Source organism: Furipterus horrens, unplaced genomic scaffold (assembly GCF_987537825.1).
Source record: "Furipterus horrens unplaced genomic scaffold, mFurHor1.1.pri manual_scaffold_10, whole genome shotgun sequence".
Lineage (NCBI taxonomy): Eukaryota > Metazoa > Chordata > Mammalia > Chiroptera > Furipteridae > Furipterus > Furipterus horrens.
The window spans coordinates 68,638,654-68,650,724 of record NW_028327180.1 but is presented as its reverse complement, the minus strand read 5'-3'; the positions used below and the strand labels follow the sequence as shown (position 1 = coordinate 68,650,724).

General features: G+C 46.2%; 1 protein-coding gene across 4 annotated transcripts in view; it reads right to left on the bottom strand.

Moving 5' to 3' along the window:
• Positions 1-3,421: 3,421 nt before the first annotated feature.
• The window catches only part of PPP2R2B (protein phosphatase 2 regulatory subunit Bbeta), a 431,926-nt gene continuing 423,276 nt past the window's right edge, over positions 3,422-12,071 (bottom strand). For all 4 annotated transcript variants that reach the window (XM_090288065.1, XM_090288064.1, XM_090288066.1 and 1 more), the window contains 2 exons: positions 7,265-7,356; positions 3,422-4,682 (listed from right to left, as the gene is read on the bottom strand). In XM_090288065.1, coding sequence (XP_090144191.1) covers positions 4,403-4,682; positions 7,265-7,356 — 372 coding nt within the window. In that variant the 3' untranslated portion in view covers positions 3,422-4,402. The remainder of the gene's footprint in view (positions 4,683-7,264; positions 7,357-12,071) is intronic.

The window sequence follows — 12,071 nt, the reverse complement described above, 5'->3', positions numbered from 1 at the left end:
TGGCTTGCCCACGTTTCTTGGTGACATAGTGGAGCCAGGAGCAGGACCCAAGTTTTCTATCTCCTAGTTCCATGTTCTTTCCATTGACCAAGCCAGCTTCTTCCATGGAAAGCAGTTCCTGGGACTTGACCTAGAAGTACAGGGGACAAGGTGGTGCACCAAGAATCAGGCTGCTGTGTGAATGTTCCCTGTGGTGACTTGGGGGATTGTTGTGCTTTGGGGGGCATTGTTTAGAACCCACCAGCCTCATCTATACATGTCCATACCAGAAGAGGGCAAATTAGGAAGGGTTCCCTCATTCTGGATGTGGACTCTTATGTCAGCCCTAAAGCCTTGTCATAGGCCTTCTAGGGCTTTCTTGAGCTCTGCAGGTAGTCAGCAGAGGGGTGGAAAAAGGAATTGGGGGTGGCGGTGGGTGGGTAGGAGGGAGGTAAGTTTTAGGCAATTTCTTTGCAAATTTGAAGGAAGGGAAATGATGGTCTCCCATGTTCTCAGCCACTGAGTATTGCAGGGTCAAACTTTTACCATAATGGGCCCTGGAATGCTTTAAAGGGATACATTGAAGACAGCTGACTTCTTTCATCAGGTCACTGAGCTAAAAGAACTTTAGCTTCATCTTTGTTCTCCACTTGACAATTGCTCAGCCTTACATTTGCTGGTTGCCTCATACACACTAATGTGGTTAATTAGAAGGCCAAAGAGAGGTTTAGAGATGAATTTTTTTTTTCAATAGAAAAGGCAGGAGCCAGATGTTAAGGCGTTAAGAAGCAAATGGGTTCCTACTGCCCCTTCACTGTATGGCTTACTTCTTCATGCCAGCTGTTTTCCTTCTTTGTTTCTTCCAACTCATCTTCTTTCTCTGGATAAGAAAGCATGTATATTTTCCAGAGTTCAGCTTTCCAATTGCTTGTTTTTGAGTGACAGGGACTGACTGACTATTGCATTTTAGGGTGATTTTTTTAAAGCTGATATCTTTTATTGTCAGACTTTCTTTGTGCCAACAAACAATGATTTCACATGGCTGTCCATAAAGGATAAGAACATTTTTTTCTTTTTTTAAGATTTTATTTATTTATTTTTAAAGAGAGGGAAAGGGAGGGAGATACAGAGGCAGAGAAACATCCATGTGTGAGAGAAACATTAGTTGGTTGACTCTCGCACACCCTTAACTGGGGACCTGGCCCACAATCCAGGCATATGCTCTGACTGGGAATCAAACCTGTGACCTTTCAGCTGACAGGCTGTGCTCAGTCCACTGAGCCACACCAGCTGGAGCAGGCTTTTTTTTTTTTTTTTCTTTGTGAGTAGACTTGGCCTAACTTTTTACAACTTTCCCATTTAAAAATAAAGTTCCAAGACAAGACTATTTTTCTTTTGGTCATAAATGCTGATTTATTTATAGGTGCCTTTTTCAAGCCACCATTATAAACCTGGGATAAAATGTGTATATTTTATTAAAGCCTCAGCATTTAATGTCAGGGTCCTTTAAACATTCACTCACGTGTTCCGCCTTTCGGGAGTATGACCTCTTTCCCCAAAGCATTTAGTGTGATTTTAATAAAACCCGAGGAAGCTGCGGCTCCCATTCCCCTGTGGTCAAGTGACATCCTCCGGGTAGGCTGATGGCTTGTACTGAGCGGCACGCCTTGCAGGACACAGCAGTGTGGGCTTCTTAGAGTCCAACAAGCTGTTGGAAAGGTGTCAAGTCAGCTTCTAAGTAGCTGTTAGTGTCAGCTGGAAAAGAGACTGGCTTCTAGTTGCCACCAACTAAGCAAGTCACCAGCACTGGACAGGAGATGGCAACTCTAAAGTGCCCCGGCCGGTCTCTGGCACAGAGCAGGACCTGGTGAACGTGGGGGTGCTTAACCGCTGCCTGAGGCCTGAGCTTACTGGTTCCCACATGTCCTTTGTACAAGGTGAAGGTGAGGAGGGCAGTTCCCAGGTCTTTAGCAATTCTTCCCCCTCTGGATCTCACTGTACATCTGTGTGCTGAGGGTGGAGGACTGGGGTAGGGGGTTTTCTTGGGGGTCCACAAACAGATTGCAGGGGGCCTGTGGACCCCATGAAACCATGACCACAATCTTTGATGTATGTGTTCTGGGGAGCATTCTTGACTCTAGTATGTGAAGGACCACTGTCCATTGAGACTCTGATGCCTCCATAGCTTAAATGGCCAGTGAGGTCAGCTCTGTAGAATCCCACCATTAGATAAGCGTGCCACTTGTGTTCACAAAATGATTGTACATGGTGCATGGGTGCATGTTTGTTATAGTCATGGTTATGTGGTTATTTTAATGTTGGAAGAAATAAGTGCTACATTGAAACTGGTGTTTTCTGAATAGTTTTATTTTTATTTTTATTTTTTTAAGGAGGCTGTCTTGCTTTTAAAAAGTGACTTGGAGAAATGTTAGATGAGCAGTAGTACAGAGGTGGGTTGATGTTCAAGTTTGAGAAACCATGACCCATCCCAATCCCCACCTGGTACCCACAGGAGCTGAATCTCAGAGAAGCGGGGGCAAGGCCACTGAGGGAATTGACAGTAAACTGTGTATCCCAGTGTCACAATTCTCTATGGGTTGTAGCAGTTTCTGACATATGTCCAGGTCTCCTCCAAGAAGGTTGCCCTAGTCAGGCCAAAATCCTGCTCAGAGAGTCTACCTGGGCTGCTTACCTGCATTGCCGGCACAGAGCGTTTCTTTGCAGGAAGTTGAGGAACACTGGGAAGCTAGTCATATCTTCAGCTGCATGCTCATTCCATTTTGAGATGTACTTTTTCATATTTTACTGCTTTTGAACTTGGGCTGCATCTTACAAAATTGTGTTCACTTGAATAGATAGTTACTTCCTTGCCCCAAAGCTGTTATTAAATGGTCTGTAGCCAAGCCTTGGGATATGGTTCTTTTACTATTTTTTCTCTCCTCTAAAACTAATTACACCTGAAAATTGGGACTTGTAATAAATATACAAACTGAAAGAAAATTCTCTTTTAAAGAAAAAATCCTCATGTCAAGCAATTTCCTACCCACTAAATGGAAGTTCAGGGAAATGAGTCACCAAGACAGGTACCTTGACACTGAGCCGAGACCCAGCTTTCTGGTACCTCCCACCTCCTCTACAAATTTATCCACCCTTTTACTTCATTGTGTTGCCTTCTTAGAGGTGTGCCACGTAGAACCTTCCGGAAGTTTGAAGTCTGAATCTTCGACTTGGGGGAAGGATGAACCAGCCTCCACAGGTTCAAGCAGATGTCACTCCAAGGTCAAAGCTTCCCTATTCCCCCGTATTCTATTTTTTGCAGCCAGAGAGCCCTCTGGTCTGTTTTTCCAGATGGCAAGCTTGGGGACGGTTAGAAGTGCTTGACTAGACTTTACAAATTGGCATTTTCATTGGCTGTGTTTGTTCTAGCTATAGCGGAGATGGATGGTTACTTTTGGTTACCAAACCCAGCAAGAGGGAGACACCCAAAAAGGACAGACTAGCCTTGCTCAGGGAACGAGATAATAAAAAACCAGGACATGGCCTTTAGAAGTCAGTGGAATAAATAAGCTGGAAAAGGGTGACGAGAAAAAGCCAGAGGGCGTGTAAGTAGAGGATTATATGGAGCCATTTAAAATGACAAAAAGCAAGAGTAACAGAGCAGCAGATGGAATCTGGCCCCGCGTGGCCTTGCCAAGCTAACTCTGAGAAGCACTGAGTGGAAAGTGGTCTCCTTCTGTCCCCTGAAGTATTCACGGTGTTTCCTAGCCAAATTCTCAGGCTGTTTCTATGGTGCTTACTAAAAAAGAGTGTAGCGTGTTGATGTGGTCTCTCCCGTCTCATTCTGTGTCTCCTTCACAGCCTCGTGAGATAAATCTCTGGCTCAAATGAAATTGTTAAAAAGAAAATGGCAGGAAAAAAATAGTGCTCTGGGGCAGGAGATGCTGAGTTGTTCTGGTTTTACACAAAACAAGGAGCATTTCTCTAAGAGTAGAGTAAACAGTGTTTATTTTTTGTTGAATTTTTCAATCAAAGGGAATTGCTTAATTAAAAAAAAAATCTCTTTTCTCTTTAAATACTACAGACAACCTCATTTTATCTCAGTAGACACCTAGAAACAAAACACTGGACCCACCAGAGAAAACTGGGCAATAAAAGCATCAGAAATTCAGGTCAACTATGGAAGAATTACTGTTAGCTGGCAGCTCAATTCTAAACAGAAGTGTCCCGGGACCTAGTGGGTTGGACAAAAGTTTCTTAGAACCGGGAATCTGGGAAAGTTGGACTCCTTTTAATTCTATCCCAGTTGTTTTCTGTGTAGGGAAATTAAAGTCAATGCATCAAATGAAGACCCAAAGAAACATTTAAAAACATGTTTGACTAGTATTCAGTATGTGAGATTATTAAGTAATAATAACTTGTCCTCCTAGTTAACCTTGTCCTGGAATATATATAGGTTATTTGTAGCCGCCACTGCTATAATATTTTCTGAAGGATGCCAAGCTGTATGCAAGATCTTTTTGCTAAAGTCCAGACTGTCGACACTGATCTCGTCTTTTCTCCGCTTGCCCCCCACGCACACTTTTCGTGGTTTCAGGATAGCTCGAGGTTTGCTGTTCTCCCTCGAGGCCTCCAGGGTAACATCACGCTTGGTGTTCCGGTCAAACATCCTGAAGAAGTTGTTGTAGGAGCCAGTCATGATGACACTGCAAAGGCAGAGAGGAAAGAGGGAGCCGCTGAGTGCTATGGAGAGGGGCAGGAACATGTCCCTGTGGTGTCTTTCTAGAGCAAACACCACCGCTCCATGGTCTGCTTATGGTACCATATGCTTTATTAAAAACAGCCAACCAAACAGGTCCTATGGTGTGACTGTTGACTTCCTTTGGAGTCAGAGCAACAAACTCTTGGGCTGGGCTGGGCTTGGAAAAAAGGCTAGATTGTGATAACCCTCCTTGTTAATGTAGATTCCTTTTGGGTCTTGGGTTCAGTCAATGAGTGGTTTGAATGCTCCCAGTGCTCCCTACCTGACAGAAGGGACTGTGAGGCTGGAGCAAGGTAGGAAAAGCAGGAGCACTTTGAAAACGATGATGCATTGTGCATATTTAAGGCTGACTGCAATGTCGTTCTCGCCAGCACATGGGACAAACGCTGACAGTGTGGCTCACTGACCCAGGTATGTCCTCCCCCTGCTAAGCACCAGCTCTAAATTCAGCCTCTGCAGAAAAGTTATCTGAAATAATGGGTGTCATCATGGTCTCACTTGGGAAGAGAGTAAACACATTCCCATTTTTAAAAGATTTGGGGTGGGAAAATAAGGTTTCATAGCAGACTGATGGACAGTTTCTACATAATGCAAAAGTTACCCATTCTCAGGTGTATCTATAAGTGATCAGGAGAGGAGTGGATGCCAGAAGCCTCAGGAAGCAAGGGACTGAATTGTTAATGGTGACAGTTCGGACGTGGTGACAGGCTGCGGGGTGACAGGTGCTCCTGGTGTAACATTCCTGGGTGGCTGCCCCTGGAGAGGCTGCTGAAGCTCTGCCGGGCTGGCTATGATGGCAGAGCCCAGCGGCTCATCAATTTCTGTGACTTGGGTGTGTGACAGGATTGGGGTAAGCTTTGGGGCACTCCGTCAGCTGTGCCAGGCACATTCACCAAGGGTTAAATCTTGTTCCTCTGGCCCAGGAAGCTGATGCGTTGGCCTGTGTAGCAGAGTGAGTTGTTATTCTCTCGTCAGGCGGGGTGCTGGCTGCCTTAGCCCTGACATCTCATTTCAGCTGCCATTATCCCACAGAGGAGAGTTACCTCCGAGAAGTGGGGAACGTGGTGCAGGGTCACACTGCTAGTAAGTGACAGAGTCTGGCCTCCAACCCACACCTGCCTGATGCCAGGACACACGCAGTCAGCTGCCCGGCCCCACTGCTTCCCACGCACACATGTTCGCTTCCCCCAGCTGGGACCCGGCTTGTTCTTAAACAGTAAGGGAAAGTCTTTTGGGGAAAAAAAAATCCTCATCCTTATCTGAACCAAGAATAACATTTTCCAATTGTGATTTTATGGACAGAAAGTTGATCTTAGGATTCAAACTCAGAACTTGCTACTCTTGTCTCTACTACTGACTGTCTATGAGCTTGGGCAGGTTATTGTACCTTGTCGAGCCTCAGTTTCCTCAACTGTAAAATGGGGATGTTGAAAACGACCATCGGATCATTTTCAGAAGTAAATAAGAGTGTGTGTGAAGGTGCCTGGTACATAACAGGTGCTTAATAAGGTAGTTTTTGAATCTAGGCTAAGAAACAGGGGGAGTGAGAGCAATGACAAACAAATACACAAATAATAATAAATATCCATAACCAATAGTAAACAATAAATACTGAAATGACAGCGCTGGGGCGAGCTACTTTTCCCCGTGGGAGCTTTTGTTCACATATCCCAATGGCTTTGCTCTCTCCTTCTCCATCCTGTACCAATCGGATGGTGTGACTTGGGTCCTCTGCCACGTGGTGATTCCTCCCGGGCCTGCTAAATGGAGGGCTCTTTGGCTCATCGGCACAGAACACAAAACAAGGGACAGAGAGGACTCGTGCTCACTAAAGGCACGATCTCTGAGTGTTTTGCCATGATCAAATTTTTCTGTGCTTCTGGGCACCTCTGTATTGTTGGGGCCACCTTCATCAGGGACCACCCCCTGGTAGCCTGTGCTGAGTTCTCCAGGGAAGCAGAGCATCATCTGTATTTGTCAAACTAAAAATGAACTATTGGGAGGTAATATGAAGTATTGTTGAAATCAAAGGCTTTCAAACAGTAATAAATCACGGTGAGGGAGTGTGATAAATGGGGCCAGCTAGAAACCAGCTAATGAACCACTGGGGCCTTTGGCCAAGTCTACACTAGCGGCTTTAAGAAATAATGTTCGATCTAGCAAATTTGCAGTCATGCAAAGTATTCATGCTGGAATTTGCTGTGGATTAGTACTAATCTTCATTTTAGGCATGTCGGCCCAGCGTACTCTGGGGCTGTCTTGTGTGTACAACATAGGATGTTCTTATTGATGTCACATGGTCAGGTGCACTTGTCCTAAAAGGGGACTCACGGATCTCACTATATGCTTCCCCTCTTTCCAGGCTTGACCACAGGGTCATCCAGTGACCAAGGCGTCCCTGCCAGGCCTTGGTACCTGACCTTGACACACTTTGGCTGCACCCCACTGAAAATACCCCCCCCCCAGGGCCTCTGCCAGGAGACAGCCTACCTTAGGAAGGCTCCCCAGCCCCACAGCCCTCCTTACCTGTCTGACCCATTCCACACACACTCGAATTTATCAAAAATGCAGTCGTTTTCGTAGAGGGAGCACAGTTTGCTGCGGAGGTAGTCATGGACCTGAGGAAGAAATACGTCAACAGGGTCAGTTATTTAAAAAAATTATTTCTGTGAATACTTGTTCTTTTGATGTGAGCTGTTAATTCTTTAGAGCAAATGCGCCCTGATCCAGATGGCCCCTGTCTGAATCCAGGCTCAGCCCTTTCCAGCTGTGGGATGTTAGGATGGGTTGGTGGGCTGCTTATAGAGCTAGATGACTCAAACAAGCTTGTGTAGGTGCACAGTGGCAGGGGACAGGGCCCATTAAGGGGCAGACCCCTATGGTTAATAGGCATTAGAGGACCCTCTTCAGGCAACAAATATTTATCGAATGACTGCTATGTGCTTGGGATAGAGCAGTGAACAAAATACCCTTGGCACACTACCCAGTGTGGGGTAGATGACCCGTTCACACAGGCCCTTTGTTCCGAGGATGGAGAAGAGACCTCATGCAGAGCATCCCTGTGTCTGCCATGCTGCGACATGTCAGAGGGTGAGGGCAAAGGCAGGGAGACCAGTGATAACCTGGATGGATGGCTGATGGCAGTTTGGACCAGGGCGAGAGCCATGGTGGTGAGAAGTGACCAGATCCTTGACATGTTGGAGGGAGAATTGATAGGACTTGTGGATGGATCAACTGTGAAGTTGGGAGAGAAAAGCAGGAGTCAAGGATGGCTTGTGGATCTTCCTCTGGAGCAAGTGGAAGACTGGAGTTGCATGTTCGTTCCTGGGTAAGAGGATTTGGAGAGGTCTGTGTGAGCAGGACGGTCAAGCACACCCTGATGGGAAGGTGCCATCCCAGAGTGTGTGGCGACTCTCCCCTGGATGTTTCTATTTTTCAGTGAAACACAAAGCAAGGTGAGAGGGAGGAAGGGGGCAGGTGGCTGGGAAACAGCGCCGAATTGCTGGGAGGCACCGAGGGCCACTTGCAGTTGCTGGATATGAATTTTAATGAACTGGTTAGCAGGGCTGGGTATTTTTCTCCCGCTACATTTAGCAACTCAGGTGTAGATGCCAACAGCAGACGAATAAGGCTTAGAGGACAGTACCCTGGGTTCAGTTTTTCTCTGAGGGCAAGCCATCCCGAGCCCACTGGGAGGGAGTGATTATAATACCTAGTGCACACAGTATGCTAGCTCGTTGTGATTAGCAGGCTACTTTATCCACGAAATCTCATTTCATCTCTAAAACATGTTAGCATGTAGGGACTATCATTCGCTTGATTTTAATGGAGTGTGAGCTGTTGGGTATGATGTCATGTGTCCAAGGTCACACAGGAGAGAAAATGACAGAATGGGAACTGAATGCCAGTATTTGGGTACCGGAGCACCCACTTTTTACTGCTTAGTGATCTGCCTCCCCCGCTTGTTCTGTCTCATTAGCCTCACCTTACATGGGGGTCTCAGTTCTACACAGAAGCCGTGATAATGAACAGAGATGAGGCCAAGAGGGAGACAGAATTGGGTAAAGGTAGAGGGATGTTATGAAAAGCCTTGTTTCACTTTGTTTAGATTTAGTGATGGTTCAATCTCCCTTCTCTTGCAGCTGGGGCCCCTTCTCTCTTGACTCCAGAGTTTGCTGGATGCTGATCTCAGAGGTTCAGCTGCGTGCTTAGTACTGGACAAAGAAGGTAAGGCTCATTCCATGTTGCATCGCATGTCTGGGGTATTTAAAAGCTGAGTTGTTGGACAGTGTATTCCTAACTCTGCAAATTAATCTCCTCCACCTTGGCTCTCTTGTTCCCCCTGGTTCTGGGCCTTGCCAGGGCATCTGCTTCTGTGCTGTGGTGCCACATTGTCTGTGGCAGGGCTCCTGGTGGGGGATGGGGATGGGGATGGGGATGCAAGGGTGAGGCTGTGTTCTGTACTTCCTCTCTCTGCTATAAGTGAATCAATTCCCCTTCCTTTCTTGCCACCTTTTGGGCATCTCAGAAGGGGTTCAGAAGGCCATTTCTGTTTGTAGGGGTGAAAATCTTGAGTGGTCATTGAGAATTTCTGAGCATAAAAGCAGAAGAGCGTCTGAGGGGAAAAAGAGGAAATACTTATGCTTTATGGGCCATGTGGCCCCTGTTGCAACCATTCAACTCTGCCCTTGTCATGGAAAAGTAGCCACAGGTAATACATAGACAAAGGAGTAGGGGTTGTGTTCTGGGAAAACTTTCTGTAGACTACAGGTGGCTGCAGACAGGACTGGCCTCTGGGTCACAGTTTTGTTTGCTGCTGGTCTGGACTCTTCTCCCCCCACCCCCACAGTAGGATGGACTACTGTCTCGGAGGAAGGTGATGGAGTTAACACGGATTGAGGGGTGAGCCTTTCTCCTGATGGTTAGAAGATCTTGAAGTCAAGAATTTGTCTTCTTTCTAGAAAGAAAGCCTTAATCTGGCTTTTTCTTGCCTTTATCACTGATTTGCTTCTGGGCAGTGTGTAATGGAGCGGGGGTTGGGGGGGCAGGGAGCTGGGCTTGAAGGGGAGGGTGGTAGGCTGGCAGTGAGTCCAGTGGGCACTGGAAGCCGTATGCATTACGAGGTCCTCCAGTTCTCCTCCTATGAGAGGGAAAAGACAGCCAAACAGACCCTCAGCTTTCTCTCCCTCTCCTCCTCCCTCTTATCTGGTGCAGAGCACGTTTAAGGCAAGGCACACAGGTGCATAAGCTAAGGCAGCAGAAACAAGGTTTGAAAACCCTTTGTGAAGCAGGCGTCTGTAGTGCATCACCTCTCACAGTCCCACGGAGGTCAAAGAATGGTAACATTGTAAGAAGGGGGTAAAATATTCTTTTACTTCACTGTGATCACCCAACTTTCTTTTTTTGGAGAAGTATAAAATATTTGTATTTACAATAATTAGGATTCTGATAGGTAGGGAGAGGACAAAGCAGGAAGGCCTTCTAAGGCCTGATGCAGGCTCTCCTCTGATTGATGAACCTGGCCGGATCCCTCCCCATTCACCTTCGGGATTGTGCTTACGGAAAAGCCATAGGTGAGTAATGAGTGTCAAAACGTGCCTGCGTTAGAAGTGTGGGCCTATTAGCAGGAACCACACTACCAAGAACTCTACAAATTGTGCTTTTTAAAAAATGTATTTTTCAGTTACAGTTGACATGCCATATTATATTAGTTCCAGGTGTGCAACATAGTGATTAGACATTTATAAACCTTATGAAGTGATCACCCCGATGGGCGCAGTACCCATCTGACACCACACGTAGTCATTACAGTATTACTGACTGTATTTCCTACACTGTCCTTTGCAACCCTGTGACTACCCATGAGTACTTCCCGAAGGACACAAGTCAGGAAGGATTCAGGGCAAAACCTGGTCTGAACCATTGTTTTCTCCTCCCCAGGATCAAAGTTCTGGGAAGCTCCTGCCTGCCCCCCACTAAGGGCCCTGAAGGAAAAGAAGGTCTACTAGGAAAGGTATGTTGCATTTATGTTCTATTGTTAAAACTCTCAGGCAAACAAGGTGCACCTTTCTCTGTCTGAGCTGAGAATAAGGTAAGATACATACCTGAGAAACATCTAGAAAACAGAGCAAGAGAGAACTTAAAACATCCTACTCGATGCTTCTCCCTTCATGTCCCGAATGTTATTTATTTTCTGTGTCCCTGTTAGCTTGTGTTTGGCCATTTAGACGCTAAGCTGAGTCACGCCACACAGTGGTTCTCAGTCATGTACTCAGTGGCCTGCTCATGACGCCTAGCAAGAGTAAGCTCGACTGGTTGGTTCTACTTTAGGGGTTGACACACTTTTCCTGTAAAGGGTCAGATAGTAAGTGTTTTAGGTTTTGTGGGCCACACGGCCTCTGTCACAACCACTCAATATCGTCCTTGTGGCGTGAAAGCAGCATAGACATTATGCTAAAGAATGGGGTGCGGCTGTTTTTCAATAAGACTTTATTTACAAAAACAGAGGAGGGTGCTGGATTTAGCCTTTAAGTTACCCCTTGCCAGTGCCTGTTCTATAGGAAATCTTAAAAATAGCTAGTCATATTTAAGTCTACAGCTTCTCATTTGTGGAAACATGCTGAGCTCAGTTGATGTATGAAACCACACAGCAGAAATATTCCCCATCTCCCTGGCCAGGGCAGGCCTCAGTAATTGATTATGAGATTCTTTCCCTTGGGACCAGGCCTCACAGTCTTTTTCCAACAGTGTTCTAGACACTCAATCAGCACTTATTTGCCTGCTTTGAAACAGTCTCTAAATTTAACTAAATTGCTTTGAAATATGCCATCTAAAGTTAAAATAAAATTTGGCCATATTTCATTTCAATACATGTGCTATGACACCTATTTCTTAGTGTTCGACAAAATAGATTTCCAAGTCTGCCACCAGCTAAACATGGTTTGAGAGCCATGACCTTAAAACACTGATTATTCCATGTCCCTGCCAGCTTCTCGTTCTCGTGTCAAGGTTTGCAGCACCGGAGGGTTGGTCTGTGCGGCTGGAAGATGGCACTCGCGTTGGCTGTAGCTCTGGGGCGAAGATGAAGGACTGTGAGCGAGCTTGGGGCAGGTGCTGTGGAGTTGGACCTTTACATCTGAGTATACTTTGGGGGACAATAAGATCCCCAATGTACAGGGGATGTTCTTTGAACCTCAGGGGTAACCAAACTATGTCAACCACAAAGGTGGTCTTGAATTCTGGCTCCCAGACTCTCTGGAACTCACAGTCAGTCATCAAAGCCCTGGGTGTCCTCAGCCTCCTCCAGATGAAAAGATCTGCTTTTCCTGCGGTT